A 17878-nucleotide genomic window follows, 5' to 3' on the forward strand; every position below is an offset into this window, starting at 1 on the left:
CTTGGGCTGGGACGATTAATTGTGTAAATGCGCATTTTCTCAATTAATGAATTTTAATGAATTACCGTAAAATGTCGCCACATCCAAAAGACAGAGGGCGCTCTCATGCAGAAACTCCATGTGTGCCACAGAAGAAGTATCATTACAAAACGCTATTCCAGAAAATATCTAGAGGCATATTTATATTGCTGTTCTTCAGATTGTTTCAGGTATTTACATGATAATAAAGAATATTTTAAATTATTGTGTTTGGCTAGTGTTGCTTTTTTAAAACTCAGTGATTTTAGATTGATAATGACGAGCTGTGCATGAAACACAGAAGTGGAGCATTGTGATTCAGATTCAACTTCACTGAAAAAAATTATTCATTCAATTTACTAAATTTTTTTAAGGTAAGTGGTTGCAATTATTTTATTTAAGCTACATTTAAAATTTACGTTTTTTTATTGTATTTTAATTTACTTTTTTTGTTTAAATGCAGCTTAAATAAATTGATTGCAACCACTTACCTTAAAAAATTTAGTAAATTGAATGAATAATTTTTTTCAGTGTTCAGAAAAATATTTTAATGAAAAACGCGATGCATCATCACAGCTCTTTCGATTTCAAGATTCTCTAGCAACAGATATACATATAGATACAATAAGCCTACTGATGACATTGGTGACATCAGCCAAAAAAAGAAGAGCAAGTTATTATATTTTGTTGAAAGATCATGAACAATTTTTTCTATTATAACACATTATTTGTTTTACAAGGTACAGTATGGGTTGTTAGCGGTATCTAATGGTGAGGTTGCGAATTGCAACCAACCTCAATTTCGAAACGCAATGAGAAGCTACGGTAGATGCCACAGGACACAAATTTCGAGAACCGCGGTGTATGTAGATTAAAACGCCTTATTCTAAGGTAACAATACAGTTCATTGTATGTAAGGTCTTTATACACCACAGTTATGTTATAATATAGTTATGTATATTATTTTGCATTTTTGTCAAGAGATACTTCTATAAGTAGTTAATGAATCTTTAACAATAAGACATGGAATATATTTTAGCAAAAGTTTTCTCATAATTTACCCTCAATTACTGTCAGGAAAGTGGTCAAAACATGGTCCCTAGCTAGGGTGTACCTCCTTTGGATTACTTTAATGATGTATGAGCTTTAATAAATGTAAAACACATTTTTGTGTTAAACTAAAGAAATTAAGTCATATACATCTGATGGTTTGATATTGAGTAAATTGTGAGAAAATGTTCTTATATATAATGTTCTTATAAGTTAACTACACCTTTAATAAAGTCAAATAATAATCAAATATAGCTGTATAAGACATAAATGATATGTAAAAGACCACATGCTAGATGGCAGAGCTAATATAAACCTGTATTAGAGACCGATTTTTTGTTTGCTCTTGATATCCTCAGCTGCTGTGGTGGCTGCAGGGAGTTTTAGTATACGTGTGTGTTTGATGTTTGCGTGCATGAGGACAGGAAAAGGAAGTCTATGAGAGATGACAACAGCCTATATCTTCACTACCATACAAGAGACAAAGCAGATAATCCATTCAACAGCTGGGGAAACAAAGCTCACTAACACACTGTCAACAACACTATTATAATCAGTAAACACCCAGACAATAATAGCTTCTGAAAATGTATTTTTCCTCACAGTGGACTCCAGAGGCTCAATCAGTTCATCTTAATGATGGCTGGGAGGATGATAAAAACTGGAGGTATAAACATGGCTTTAGGGTGGAGAACTGTCTTAGCTAATGGCGGTCTTCCTCTCTCTATCTGGCTTATGTAACTTTTTGACTGTAGGGTGTTGTTGTTACTGATGCCACCATGAGGGAAAAATATTCAGAGGCTAACTGTTAATGCTAATGGTGAGATGAGGTTCTGACACTCTCTGGGGTAATGTTTTCAGGCCAGTGGACTGTGCTTTCAATGCATAATATAAAGAGAAATTAGGGTAATTTGAATTCACATGAAACAAGGACAATAAAAGAGAAATAAAAGATAGTGAGGAGAGAGAAAGAAAGGCGAGGGAGAGAGAAGTTTGTGTAATACACTAGAGATAACGGATAACCCCAAAAAACATTTAATGAGGTGCAACATTGTGTAAAATATTCCAAAAAAATTTCATGAAAAGGTAATGTATTTGTTTCCTTAGAATAACAAGAAATTTAACATCCAATAGTTACATTACTCTGAGGTTTAAAAGTTCGAAGACATGATTTCTCCGATTTGTTTTACCTTTGCATCAACTCATGACATTATCCAGATCTATTCTAAAAGTTAATCATAATGGTAAACAATATAAAGCAGATCCTCCCTTATGAGGAAGTAACCATATTTTATAATTTTATTGCTTGCATTTTGCACTCTTTCTGGAGCACACACACTCTAAAAATGCAGGTTTATTTTTAACCCAGGATTGGGTCAAAAGGGACGGATTCAGCTGTTGGGTTAAAGAGCACCTATTGTCCGATTCGCAATATTACATTTCTTCTGGTGCGTATTGTACATGTTACAACAAATACACGGATTGTAGGCAACAGTTTACTTCCTGGGATTGGTGATGTAGACAAAACCGACATTATCATAATTCCTCCCACTTCGGACTCACAGCCTGTAAGTAGCAACTGAATCTTTCAAACATGGTAAGGAGCGTCAAATTTTCGGCTACATCAGAGGTATTCAGACCAATCACAACATACAGATTATCTGGCCAATCAGGGACACAGAGCTTTTCAAATTTGTTACAAAAATGCACGGTATGTGGAAAATAATGTGTTTTTTAACCATAAACCATGCAAACACATTGTATTATACACTTTATTTTGTGCATTTGGTGTAATGCAATGTCTTCACATGGTTTATGGTTAAAAAACACATTATTTTCCACATACCGTACATTATTGTTGCTCCTCCATGCCTCGCCTTTTTGACATGCATCGATGTCTACAAAGCTCATCGTTTCAAAAGCATGGTGTGTTCGGATTGGCCAGCTATCCAGTGCGTTGTGATTGGCCACATACCTCAAGCGTGTTCCGGAAATGTGACGCTGCAGCTCCCAACAGGAGTTAATATCATCTTTACTACCTTATTACATGCCTAAATCTGATCTAGAAAATGCAGATGACCAAGCTGATTAATCAACTTAGAACGTAATAGATTGATAAGGTAAAGATACTAAAAAATAAAACCATTTCTGCATTTGTGATCGTAAAAACTACGAAAACAAGCGCTACTCCACACTACTCAAAACCCATGTTTGAATAGTCAATAGCCTCTTTAACACAGTAATTTCAGTAAATTACCATAAATTTACCAGAATTCCTTTACCAGTAAATACAAAAATGTGCTGTTCACACACGCAGTGACCTTCCGTCTTTTTACCAGTAAGACATCATTCACACCATCAGTATCAAAATACCAGTAAACTAAGAGAGACAGCGAAAGTTACCTGTGGCGCACCGCAAGCTCAGTGTTGTATTTGTAAACAATGGCGGGTTATGACTTCATATCCACAGTCCGTTTTTTGTTGTTTTCACATCTGTAGCAAACGCTGACAGTCGCAAAGTTGCTTGTGACCAAACAACATTGCATTAGGCGACGTCAAACGGAAACTGCGTCTTAAAACAACAGTACTGTTTGCACATTAGGCTTTACATAGGGGGAGCTAAGGACGTCAGCAATTCGGCAAATAGATGGTAAGCTGATTTAGACAACTTTGGTGAAGAGATTAACTTGATCGTTAACTTTAGGCAACGTGCATGTGGAAACGTCCGTAAACAGTGCGGGGGTAAACGCGTCATCTGTATCAAAACGTTATGATTGGCCCGCAGCTGTCAGCGCGGTCTGACGTCGTCCGTTCTAAATGCCAGTAATCTTTATTTTTTCATTCACACAGAGTTTACCAGTAAATTACTGGAAATCTTACAACCTCTCTCACTTACAGCACTGATTTACCAGAAAGGTTCTCTCCACACATGACCTGTTAACTGCAATTTACCAGTAAATTACCAATAAAGACTGTATGTGTGAAAGGGACTAGTAGCAAATTTTTTAAATATGAAAACATAGGCAACTTACAGGCTGTGGCAGAATTATAAAAATGTTGCTGCGGAAGAAAGTTTTTGCCAACAATATTTGCGTTAATTTATTGTAGTCCATGAAAAAAGATTTAGTTGGAGATGATAACTCACATCATCGTAGACTTTGGGATTTGGAACTTTGCAGATTGATAACATGTACTAAACCAACACAAACACATCAGAAGAAATGTAAAATCATGCAAAGTTTAATAGGGGCTCTTTAAAATAACCTTTTTAGAATAGAATAGAATAGAATAGAAGTGTATTATCTTTTTTTTAAATAAAAAGTAATTTTGAATACCAGACATGCTTCTGGACTGTAGTATTTTTTTTATTATTCTTAGCCGTCTTCACATATTGCTGAGACTGGACAAAATACATTAACATTAAAGGTGAAGCATACGTATAATTTTTCAAAGGATGTCATTAGATGTTTATTTCCTATGGGTGATATTTTTTCATTCTAGTCCGCACATCCATAAAGGTCCAATTACACATGCACAAACAGTCCGAGAATGGCATTATAATATCAATTTGTGAATGCCCTTGAGATACACACACACTCCTATCACCGTGGTTCATCTACATAAGGTCAATGGTCCTCCCCCAGTCCCCTGGCGTGGTTCTGAATCAGATTTGTTCAAATAGATGCTTCTGGCTGGAAAGGTCTGTGAAGTCCCCATAGTACGAGAGAGGGTGTCTAGCTGACTGCTTATCATTTTAATTAAGTTTAAAAAGCTGTCTGCATTTCCAAAGTGTCTCTGTGCTTACAATGAAGAGTCTGTCAGGTGTGTTTAAATGGCAAGATAACTACATTGACTTACACAATAGATGCAACCTGTGTATCTTATATCTGTGTATTCTTAACATTATTTGTGTTTTAATTTCAAAACAGATAAAGAATGAATGACAGATACATGGACTGACACACATTCAATACAGACCACTGCGTGTATCAATTAAGTTATGTGTAATGCATGTCTCATATGAATAATTGCAAATAATACTCATTTAGATCCCCTAGCATCTGCACTCTAACGTAATAGAGGCATTCACATGCAAATCACACAGCAGAAGTGCAAAATGGTAAAGGCTAGAGCAGATACAGCTACGAGAAATCTTTATGATGAAAACAGCCTAGAGCTGAATCCCTTTAGCCACAAATCCTCTGCATAATATATCTGCACAAGTCTGCCCCCTGTGGTGCTGCTAGAAATGACAGCCAATTGTAAACACGACTATAATGCATATATTTCCCCTAATCATTCATTCTGTTCCGATGCATCAAATCAGCAAGACAATCTGGAGTTTCCTGCCTCTTGCAATTATGTGAGATTTCATTTCCGTTGAGAAATACCCATAATGCCCTCTGCTGACAGCTTCCTATTCAACAACTCTCAATCTCTGTGACAGCACAGGCCAGCTGGGTTTGCTTTTTGTCTGTTTTAGACGAGTACAAAGAGAAAGGAGGGGCTCATAAATTAGACGGATAGACAGACAGACTCCTTCCATAAGAGATATGTTTGACAGAATGGCTCTCTTTACCAATTACTTAGCAGGCAATATGAACACTCTAATGAAAAAGAAGTTGTAGTTTCATGCACCTGTTCTGCTAAATTTAGTGTGGTTGAGCTCTAGGTCAGACCAACCTGACATCTTTTCAGATACATTATATAGTTTCAAGAGGAACGTTTTAAGATCTGGGTCAAAAGTAAGTGTTATGAGTACAGTGTGCTCCAGGCAGACTAATGCTGCTCTTCCTCAGTCCCAACCGTGCTGTCACTTCATGTGCAAAGAATACTGAATATTAAAACTATTTACCGGGATCTTTATATGGTGCATTTCTGATTTTGGAAAATCACAAACATATCACATTAACATGTTTTAAACTTGTACGACTTATTTTATAGATCTCCTTTGTGTTGTATTTATAGCAAATAATGACTTACCGTCTCCTGATGATCTGTGGTGCCAGGCCTTTGTAAAGTGTTGGTGGGAGACACATTCTCTGTCTGGTGGTCTAGTTGGTTGCAGTCCAGCTGAACAAGTCCTTGACACTCCAAATGACATGTGTAGCTGCAGTCTGACGGGCAAAGACAAACAGGGTACACATAGTTAGTAAGAGCCATGAATCACACAGATAAGAGGCACAGCCTGCCAACACTGTTTCTGGTCCAGAAAAAAACACCATGTTTTAAAGAGCTGGAGGAGCTTCAGATCATGTGGTTTATTTAGCGTCCGCCATTTCTATGACCTCTTGAAAGTTACTAGAACTGATAATATAGTTTTGTATATTATGTTGCATTTCTGTCAAGAGATCTTTCTAAAAGTTACACAATGCACCTTTAAATATATAGGGCATCACTTCTTTAGGGTAACATTACACTTTAAGACATGATTTTTTACACTTTTTTTTTTTTTAAATAAAAGCATACTGCTCCCAGTCACTTGTTGTGTCACTTATTGAGAGCAGTATGCTAGTTGGAGCCATTTACTTCCAGTCTTTGTGCTAAGCTAAGCTAACAAGGGCTGCATCAGACAGAGTTACAGCACGCACAGAGATGAGAAAGGTATGTATGGACTTATCTAATTCTGGGGGATACAGTGAATAAGCTTAATTCTCAAAATGTGGGCGTGTTCCTTTAACACCAAATTCACATTGATCAGACTAATGCCAACAAACACTCGAAGTTGACTGTTGTATTTTTAATGAATGTGTATTTTGGCATTTGTCCGTGTTTGATAGCGCATATCGGATCAATGTCAATTTGCCTTTGCACATCTAGACACAACATAGGCCGTCTAGACCCAACAGCTCTGCGTTGATAAGTCTCTCATTTCCTCTTAAGACAGAATGTTTGGTGTGCCTTCCATATAAAAATTAATAATGTAAAAGTTTTGTGAGGTTTGCATACACAAACACATACACAATAATAGCTTTGTTAAGCAGTGCTTTTCTTCAGCTCTATAGTCTTTAAAGGTACAAAAGCTGTACTGGGGCTGCTGTACCAGATCAAAAACTACAATTTACGTACCTAAAGGGTGCATATTAATACCTCAGAGGTACATATTAGTACTTCAAAGATACATACTGGTACCTCAAATATCTGTACTTAAATGGTACCTATAGGGACTTTTTAAAGGGTACCTGTATTTGTGACATTGTATTTCTTCTTGTAAACAAGCCTTTGTAGATTACACTTATTGACAAAATGTTAAATGCGCTCTCATTTGTAAGTCACTTTGGATAAAGTAATCTGCTAAATGAATAAATGTAAATGTACAGTGCTCTATTCATTCAACCTCATTTTAAAAACAAATGTTTGGAAAATCAGACAACCTTAATTTAATTTAAATCAAGCTGTAACCTTCATTACAGTGATGCCAGCTGTGCTTTTTGAGGTGGTGGTTGTGTGTGGCTCCCTCTAGTGTCTGATACTGTAAAATGTTGCATTTTTTTTTTAAGGAATAGTACGTTTTTGAGGATTAGATAGGAAATTAAACATTAAATCTTGAATATTATACTCAGATAATATAAAAACAGATTTAAGGATGAGATTGCTGCATTAAAACATTAATATAGTGAAATAATATCAATCAACAGATGGCGCCAAAGTGCACCTTTAAAAGTTAATGGAGACCAATGAAAAGGCCTGGAACAGACTTCTGTTGCTTAATGCCTGCCAAGAAACTTTTCATTAACACCAGCATTCATTTCCTTCCCCATATTCCCATCCAGTCATTTTCCATATAGCTTTGAAAAGCTAAAAGTTTCTCATATCATCCAAACGTCTTCAAGCATCATTCATATAACAAAGAGCAAAATGACCTCAGATCAGTGCAGACTTCAAATTCAACAAATCCCAAGCATCCATATTCACTGCTCGCAGCCGCATGGTAACCATGGAAACGTCACGGAGCCCCACTGGTTGTGTTCCTGCAAAGGCTGACCGTGATTTTACATGACATTACATCCTGCAGTGAGAGCTGAACAGCTATCGACTTTCATATGTGGCAAGCGCTTGTTCTCGTCTATCAGCCTACAACATATTAACACAAAGGCCAATGTGTTCACCTTTTGTTTTGGGTTTAAAAACACAGTCCGATGTTGTGTATCTGTCTCCACACACAGCAATATCACAGGTGAAGCACAATGACGGTGACAGATGTCAACTGATTGATTATCAGCACATTGATTATCAGGGACAAACACATGTGGGGAAGAGCAGGGAGGTGCACATCTCCTTGAATGGAGATTAAGAACGCAAAAAGTCCCACAAAACACAGATAACACAAATGGAAAAAGGACATCATATACTTTAGTGCGTCACAGCAGCCATGCCAAAACATTGCTTTTTTAGGGTAGTGTACAAGCGTGACTCTGAGAAAGAGTTTCCAAACCAAACACACTGATTCAGGGTTAGGAAATGCATTATGGGAGGAGGTAAGGCTTCCGTCCGGCTGTGCCTCTCACCTTCAACCCTTAGCTTGATATCAACAGTGCAGTTTAATGTGACACCCTGATAACACAGCAATAAAAAGTACAGCTTTTAAAGAATAGAGTTAGTTGCTAAAACTCTAAATGTCGATATTCTCACAGCCGAGGATTAAATATTAAAATGGTCTTGACCTTGGCATGCTAAACACAATGAACATATGCTTGCTACACCCACTCCCTCTCCACCTTTATATGCCCTTACTGCATTGCGCTTTGAACCCTCTGACCCAGATTAATGTGATGAGCGAGCCGCCAAGGGCTAATTACTGACCGTCACCTTCTGGGGTTACAGACAGTAAGGAGCAAGATAAGCTGAGATTTAATAGCTCTTTGGAAGTGTGAGGTTAATACAATATGCTTGTAATGTTCAGGACTGACCAGGCAGAATACGATTAAAGGTGTATTTTAAGCTGAAAGATAAGCGATTGTCTGTCTGGTATATATGTCTATCCAAAGTAATTTCAAAAGTTTGAGTGCATTTATATGCACAATCTTGGTTAATATGATAACGTGTAAGGTCAATGCCTAAAGCAGACGCTTAAGCAAAAACCGATTGGCACAGATATGCACGATTTACAATACAAGCAACACGCAGCAGCAAAGCAACAAGATACCATTTATTTTCATAGAGAGCTGGCGATTTAGGAACGACCTCATTGACAGAGACTGGCGACATGTTGCTGATAATGTGCACGCAGCAGTCGTTTTTTTGCATATCCCCCAATTTCGCGTTGCATTGTCGCTGTGTTGCTGTCTCTTTCAAAAAGGTGGTTAGGATGCTTAACTAATCGTAGTTGTCATAGTGACAACTACTGTATAAACAAATGCGTAACCGTCCTCTCAGTAAATGACGAAAGATGGTTTCAGCAGTAACAACATAAACAAATGGCTTTCGTGAAACAAACGTAACTTTCGGTAAACTTTTGCAAAGAATCAATAACAACAAAAAGTCCTTTCAGAGTAGTTTATTTCTGATAACAAGCAAAATAAACAACAAGCAGATTACCTCTTATCATATCTAAAGCGTACGTTACTGTGTAAAATGTGTACTATTTGGGTGATTCTCACGAAAACTTGGTTTTAAAAATGTCAAGCATGAAAATGTAAAAATTGCTTACATTTACTTTTTTTCCCACCAGACATTGAAAAACAAAGTCTGGAGTAAATGGGAACATTAATTTAAAAACTTTTACTTATCATTTAACACTTTTTGTAACAGAATTTAAAAAATTTGTCCTAAAAAATCTCATTACCGCAACAGTCAGAAAACATCAACACTGACATATTTTTTAAAATGACATGACAAACCTGAAAGAACATAATTTGGAGATTCTGCACATGCATTTAAAATCAAAGTATTATGCTTCTATTAATTAAATTAACATTTAATAAGCATCTGTTGCGGTAATGATAATCAAAATGTCGTGTAAGCATTCTGACAAGACAATATTTCAAATTAACTGTAAAAAAATGATCTTACCTGGTAGCCATCTTGAAGTAAGTGGTCCATGTGCTTGGTCACTCAAAATCAAACTTTATTCAAATTCTGTATGTGTGCTTAAACTGTTCTCAAAAAGTGTTGCGGAGGATGAGAACATCAGGCATGGACACATCATTTTCCTAATTTTTCTTCATTATTATTATATATGAATATTCAGTAAATATTTTTTCTGTCATCTAAAGTAGTCTAGCAAAACATCCATTTATTTTTTTTCTTAATATTTTTGTGTTAATTTATTTAAATTACAACATAACACATGTTCAAACACAGCCGGACACATTGCGGCAATGAGAATTTCAGCAGAAAATGAGATAAAATTTACAATTATAAATTCTTATGTTGAAATCACACATTGTGCAAGGTAGAACACAGTATTGTGTTAATTCTGATGCTTTTTAATGTTACTATATTACACATTTTAAAGCTAAAATCATAAGTGCCGTGGTGTTTCAATGGTTTCGTGAGAATCACCCATTTACAGATCGGCTTCCAAACCTCCCTTCACATAGCGGTGATCCATTATCGCCGTCCACCCTTGTCTTTAGGAAACCAAAACTTTTGTTATTTTTAACAAGTTATTTGCTACAGAGTTCAGTTTAGCCACTAGCCAAACAAAGTCAGGGGCTGCGTCCGAATCTGCGTCCTTCCATACTATATAGTAGGCGAAAAAATAGGCCAGGCATGTAGCTTGTTCAAATTTATAGTAACCTAACACTTTTTGACTTTGGCTCTATCATTCAAAAAATATTTAAGTTAGATTAATCTTTTTTTTACACAATCAATCAACACACATCTCAGCTACAAATGAACACTTAAAGTTTGTTTGTGGGACCTACCGTTATCGTACAAGTACACAAAAAGTGACAGGAGTGCAAACGTTACAACTTACCCCAACGGTGGGGTTCATTGTAACACACAGAGGGTTTGTTGTAACACCTGCTAGAAAATGTAGTTTAAACAAAAAATTTTGTTTGATCAAAAATTTAAACAAATTCTGTCTATGTACTAAAGGTGAATACTGTTTATATACAGTATCTGCCTATAATAGATCGATATTCACACATTCATCCATCCATGATCCTTCATTTAATCATCCTTGTATTAAGCATCAATGCATATAAAGATTTTTTTGAAAGAGCTGCACAATAAGAACCAAAAAATCTAAATTGTGAGTTATTTCTACTGATATTGTATTAACAGTTATCATTTTGATGAATAGTATTTAAATTGTTTTCATTCCATTATCATTGTATACTGGATGCTTAGTTGTAACACTGTGTTACAACTAACCCCACTGTGTAAAAATGTTTTCAATCCCAGCTATCAGTAACTAAGAGTTGCTGACATGTTTCAAAATGGTGTTATGTTTTAGGTAACAAGACAGTAATTAAAATAATATAATATAAGGTTGGATTTGGTGACTGACCAACACAACCAACTAAAATCGGAAAAAAAAACCTTAAGACGAAGAAATTTACTTTTATACCTCCAAAACACTCTTTGTTCAATATCAAACAAAACACATCCAAACTTTTCACAAATTCACAGGAGATCATCTTCTGACAGTAAGAGAAAATGACCAAAAGCACAGATTGCTCGGCCCTGTATAAATTTGTAAAGTAGCTGCGTTACAATTAACCCAGCGTTAGTTTGTGCCCCGCTCACCCCTATTCGAAAACAGTAGGCAAAAAATACCCAGATGACCTACTGGGTGACCAGCAAGATTCCCACAGGGTTCATTCGATGGAATATGCAAATACATATATTTAACAGCTGATCCTTGTGTTTAAATTGCACTTGATTAACATCATTCCAGTTAAGGACTAACTGGTTATGATGATCAGTGCTTGACATTAACACTCGCCAAATGCGGGTAGATTTCCGCTGTGGCAGGTTGAATATATATTATTTTGTAGTTTTAATAAAAGTTATGCGAAATAATAAACAATGCGTAATGCGCCACTGGGAAACTACAACTCCCATGAGCACTCCCTGCACCTAGCGCAACGTACAGTAGAGGTTATTTACCATAGAGAGCTCGAGCGCTGATGGATTGCGAATGCACTGGAGACAGCGCATACATGTACAATCATATAAAATTAATTTTACAACAACAAAATTGTGGCCAGTAAAAATGCTGAGTGGCTAGTAACTTCAGAAAACAACTAGCCACTTTGGCTGGTTAGCAAAAAAGTTAATGTCAAAGCCTGATGATGACGTATGTCACATGATGTATCAATATGGGGGATGTAGTACGTCCGAATTCATTCATATATCCATATTCGTATTATATAGTATTTACTCTTTTAACAGTCGATGAGCAAGCACTTTATCTAATTCAGTACTTACATCACAGTATGCGATTTCGGATGCAGCCCGGAAGTCTAGACGAGTAACCGCGGCATCGCACGTGTCCCTGATAAAACCGTCTGTAGGCAGTGACGTTACTGCCTGCAAGAAACCTGACAAATATCCAAATCCTGTCTGAGTGCAGTTTTTTGCATCGTTGGTTTATTGTTTCGCATGTAAATGTTTCTATAATAGGCAGATTTTTGATAGTTACCCACTTATTCTGTGCATGTAAACGCACTCAATTCCACTGATATGTACTGTTAAAATAAAGGTGCTACATGATGACATTTTTTTTTGGAAGCATGGTTGACTGAAAGGTGACTGGATGGAACAAATGGTTGGCAGTTACAGCATCTAAAACACAGAGTAAATTTGATCGTAATGTCAAAAAAAATGTCCAAGTCTGTTTGAATCCACCATATACAAACATTTTAACCTAAAATCCTGATGCCCACATGAATTTGTCAACGATAGACACACAAACATGCAACCATGTTTCTGGGTTTCTGCACTAAGCTACTGTTTGGTACTGTTGGGGGTCACTGGTAAAGAAACCCCACAGATGGAGCATTTAACATGTAGTTTACATAACCGGTCATGCATCTGTGCTGTTATAAAACATGAGTTCCGATGACAGAGTGTCAAACTCTTGCCTCTTGTTGCATAAACGCAATGTTTATTCGGGCACATGTGGAATGTCCTCAGTACAAAAGGTCAAATATTTGTATCTCTGCACTGCAGCAAGTCTCTAGGCCTGTCTCTTTAAAAATATTACTTCCCACTTTAGCATGGTTATTTCCTTATGGGGTCATCTATGTCTACCCAGTAAAATTATTTTGTTATTTTGCTAGAATCATGTGCCGAACTCCCCTGCATTAACTGGAATGCAAGGGGGAGTTTATAAGGAACGAGAACACTGATGCCTTTTTGTCCCTCACGCGCCTTCTCGCCTCCCACTTCCCTCTGACATTTCTGCTCTCCCCCATCTCTTCAATACATCAGCATTTTCCACCTCAGGATTCACAGTTCCTTCTTAAAGCTGCATGCACTATTCCCTTTCACTTTCTGTGTTTCGCTTACTTTTTCTATTTCTTTCAATCTCTCTTTCTCAGATTCAGCCTCAGTCAGCAACATTTGTGCCATTTTTCTTTCATCTACATCTCAGAACCTGACCCTATAACCTTGTTGTAAGTCTGTCCCATAATCCCCTGTTCATCTAGTATAAATATACAAGGTTGATCTTGACAACAGTGTTTTATAGAAAAACGAATTTTAATTTGATTCCAATCATTTGAGACACCACTCGCTTTCCTGGATCATATTTCAACGACTGGGTTCCAGTGGAGTTTATCTGACTACACCATGCGATTTCATCTTAATGTTTCTAATTTTAAAAACACACACAAATAGTTAAATACACGGACAAACATAACATACAGAAGTTCAATAGATACATGGAAAACACAGGATAGACAAATAATCCACATTACATATTTTTACTCTCTCTTTAGTCTTTTTTTCTCTTCATAAGGATTTGAGAAGAGTTTGGTTCCAAAACGCGATAAACGCCATTTTTTTTTAAAAATGAGTTACTGCCAAAATCAGTATTATATCAGGTCAGTATTTAAAAGTAAATAATTAATTTTACGCAAAATCCAATATCCGCAGTGTTATTCTGTCATCTTTTCTCCCTTTTTTCCCAAAAATGCGATAAACGCCACTCCTCCTTTTTTACAGAACGCAATAAATCCATTCCAGAAATTACAGCTCCGTTTACGCAATGTAAACAAACAATGGCGGAGCGTTGAGTACACGGAATCTTAGTTTTCCTCATCTACTTTGTACTTCGTGATTAACAAACAAAACAAAATAATACTTTAATGGCATTGATAAACCTGTGATGGTTTTCTGTGACGGGAAAGATTGTCATCAACAGCTAATAATTTACGCGAAGCACTCGGGAGACTGGTGCTTATCTCCCGACAGCATCAAGCTTCTCATGCTAACACATCGACCCCAGGAGATCTTATGAAAAACTTTACATTATTTTACTCAAAGTCAACGAAAATCAAGCAGGAACAAAACATTTTACAGCTGATCGCTGTGAAAAATGCTAAGCAACGACAAAACGGCAAAGATGGATGCACATTTGTACATTGAATTAATAGATTTCTAGCATTTTGAAATAAAAACTGTCATGGATTTATTGCATTTTGTGGAAAAAATAATTCGTTTTTATAATTAATCTTTGAAAATCAAGTTACGGATTTGAATTTTTTATGTTTTTATAACCTAAAGATGCTATGGGAAAGTTTGTAACAGAAAATAGTGGTTTTCATCTTGTCACTTTCTTGGTATAGAAAACACGTTTTTACCGAAATTTGTCAAAATGGATTTATTGCGTTTTGGAACCAAACTCTTCAATATTCTTGAGTGTTAATGTTTCTTGATACTTTTTAGATATAATATGTAATGTAATATTATATCATGTAATTATGACTACACAAAATTATAGATTTTATTATGTAACATTATGATGACATTTAAAGTCTACTGAGACTTTTTCCTGTGGTCCAGGTCATTCAGAAACACTGGTTCATTCAGGTTTTAAGAACCTGTATGTGTGTAGGCTCACATACAAAGACCTATCTTTATTAGAGGCCTCTGTGGGGTAAACAATTATGTGTATATTATTATGACACACACAAGTTCTATTATATTAAACTGGCAAAAAACATATTTATGCACATTTATAAACAAGGAGTAATAGTCATAAATCCCTAACATTTACTGTATATGTATTTAGTCTGTAATTAAACTAAACTGATGTCTTTTACAGAAAGATGTAGTCGAGACCACACAGCATCATTTGACCTTTCTTGGCTTTTTGTCCTAATTTCAGATTTGACCTATTATTATGTTTTCATAATATTTCTAGTAAATAGACTGATGTAAATCATTGAAGACAATCACTTTTACAATTACTTTTTGCTTCAGAAACCACAAAGGGGCTTATAAGTGGCTTGCGAGAATGTTTTAAAAAGCCCCTATTAGGTTGCTAATAACAACGTACTTACACGCCAAAAGTAAAGTAAAATCCACTATTTTTCAAAATTTTACTATGTTCTTAAAGGAGCGGTGAATCAAAAACTCAATTTTAACTTGATAATTTGTTATATAAGAGGTCATCATACTTAAATGAACATCCTGCAAGTTTCAGAACTGAAAACGTCCGTGCTACTGAAATATAACCGTCTTTGGCACCAAGCCAGCTAAAAACTCCAGTCTAAAATTCGGAAATCTATGACGTCAAAGTAGAATTGAAACACCTCCCCATAACCAAAAGGACAAGTCTACTTTTGTAGCCCCGCCCACAGCTTCGCGTGACACGTGTGTCTCAGTAAGTAAACATGTCTTTAAAGATTGACAAATTTAACCAAAATGACTTTTTAAATACATTTTTTCTGAGAGACTTTTATTTTGACGCGGTGATCTGTTATGATACCATGGAAACGCATTTTCACAACCGCGTGGGAACAACCATGGGAACAACACAGAAGCTAAATACCTCAATTCGGAGGCTTGGAACTTAACATTAGCAATATGCTTGGATAAAGTTTGCTTTTGAAGAAGTTCCAGCTCGTGTGGGGAGCGTTTGTTAACGTTGTGGACATGGATTCATTTGTAAAGAAGTCGATGCTGGATTTGCAGAGAGACTCAGTCAGAAGCACCACTTATATTGGATCTGACAACAATGACACAGCAGTATAATTCACAGTAAGACATTTTACTTTATTTAAGTTACTGCGTTTCACTATTGCTTTGTTAAAAGAGATTGCTTGATATGTCATGTTGTAACATCCGTGTCTAAATACGTTTGTTGACTGTTTTAATTTACTAAAAACATTAAACGATTAATAAAGGTACAACACTTAACAATACGACTGTAATTTAAAGGTAGAAATATACAAAGTTAGTTATAAGGAAGGATTTATCAACCGCAGTTTAGATTCTGATGCCCGTTTACTGTGTTGTATACGGTAATTTAGGCAAGTTCCGTTTGAAAGGTCAAACACTCAACAAAGCTTATTTTTTATCATATAACTGTGGTATTTAACATTACGTCAATGTAAAAGCGACCTCACAAGCACAATAGAAATATACAAAGTTATTGATAAGGATTTATTAGCCGCAGTTTAGATTCGGATGCACGCTTACTGTGTTTTATACGGTAATTTAGTCACGTCGAGTTTTGTTTCTACTTTAATATACGTATTGTCATTTATGTGTATCATGTTTAGCACCCAGAATCTTTTGTGTCTCAAACATATTTGTGTTCGGCTGCTATTTTTATCACATTAATGTTTTTAAAACATTTCCCTACATGTAATGACGGGGAATGAAGCTGTCCAATCATAGCAGTGGGTGTTTACGTTCAGGTCTTCAATGCGGCCGCCCCTTCAAACGAACCATTTCTCAAGACAGCCACTAATCCATGTTACAAAATAGCGTATTACTTATTGCTTTTGATGTTTTTGAATGTAAAAACAACGCGAAATGCATAAGTAGACATCAATCAACGTCATAAAGCAATAAAATCGACCAATTCACGGCCCCTTTAACTCAACTTAGACTAAGTTAAATTGCGCAGTAATATTGACGGTAGTTTGAGCGAGAGGGGTGATAATATTACTGCGTGCCGAGGTCAAAGTGCTGCAAACTAAGTGCTCTTCCGCCATACAATATTTTTCTTATTTTTTGTCGCAACATTTTATTCTGTGCAACTAACTTACTCGTATAACTACTCATGTAACAGTCTTTAAATAGGGAAAACATGGAAGTGTATATATAGTATATATATACACTATGGGGCAGTTTCCCAGACCAGGATTAGCTTAATCCAGGACTAGGCCTTAGTTTAATTAGGAAATATAACTAGTTTTAACAAACATGCCTTACTAAAAACATTGCCTGTGTGCATTTTGATGTAGAAAAAAGGGCCCTGATGTATTTTAAGATATGTAAGTGCAAGTTGTTTTCAGTTTGGAGAGCTCTTAAAAGTGTTTAAGTCTAGGACTAGTCTAATCCCTGTCTGGGAAACCGCCCCTATATCTCATACTATTTGAAGAACATTATGCTACCATATTCTGACATAAAAAATGTATAGCCTAAGTGCACTGTAAGTTTCTTTAAATAAAACAGTCTTTCAGATAATTGTAAATGTAATCATAAGAGTCTGGGACTTAATACATAAATTTGTCTAATTTCTTTTGTTATATGAAGTTTATTTAACTAAGTTTAGGAGGAGCATGGTCATGTGATCCAACCAATCAGTGCAAAGAGGTGCTTAGTCTATAATAAACCCTATTAAAACATAATGAATAGAAATAACCTCAACCCTATTAATGCTTAGAAAGTAAAACCA

At 36.0% G+C, this 17878-nt stretch overlaps 1 protein-coding gene across 2 annotated transcripts in view; it reads right to left on the reverse strand.

Annotated features, from left to right (window-relative positions):
- Positions 1–17878, reverse strand: part of rassf5 (Ras association domain family member 5) — a 54575-nt gene that overhangs the window by 23047 nt on the left and 13650 nt on the right. For both annotated transcript variants that reach the window (XM_055184016.2, XM_055184017.2), the window contains exon 2: positions 6052–6185. In XM_055184016.2, the coding sequence (XP_055039991.2) occupies positions 6052–6185 (134 nt within the window). The remainder of the gene's footprint in view (positions 1–6051; positions 6186–17878) is intronic.

The sequence above is a fragment of the Misgurnus anguillicaudatus genome, chromosome 14 (assembly GCF_027580225.2).
Source record: "Misgurnus anguillicaudatus chromosome 14, ASM2758022v2, whole genome shotgun sequence".
NCBI lineage: Eukaryota > Metazoa > Chordata > Actinopteri > Cypriniformes > Cobitidae > Misgurnus > Misgurnus anguillicaudatus.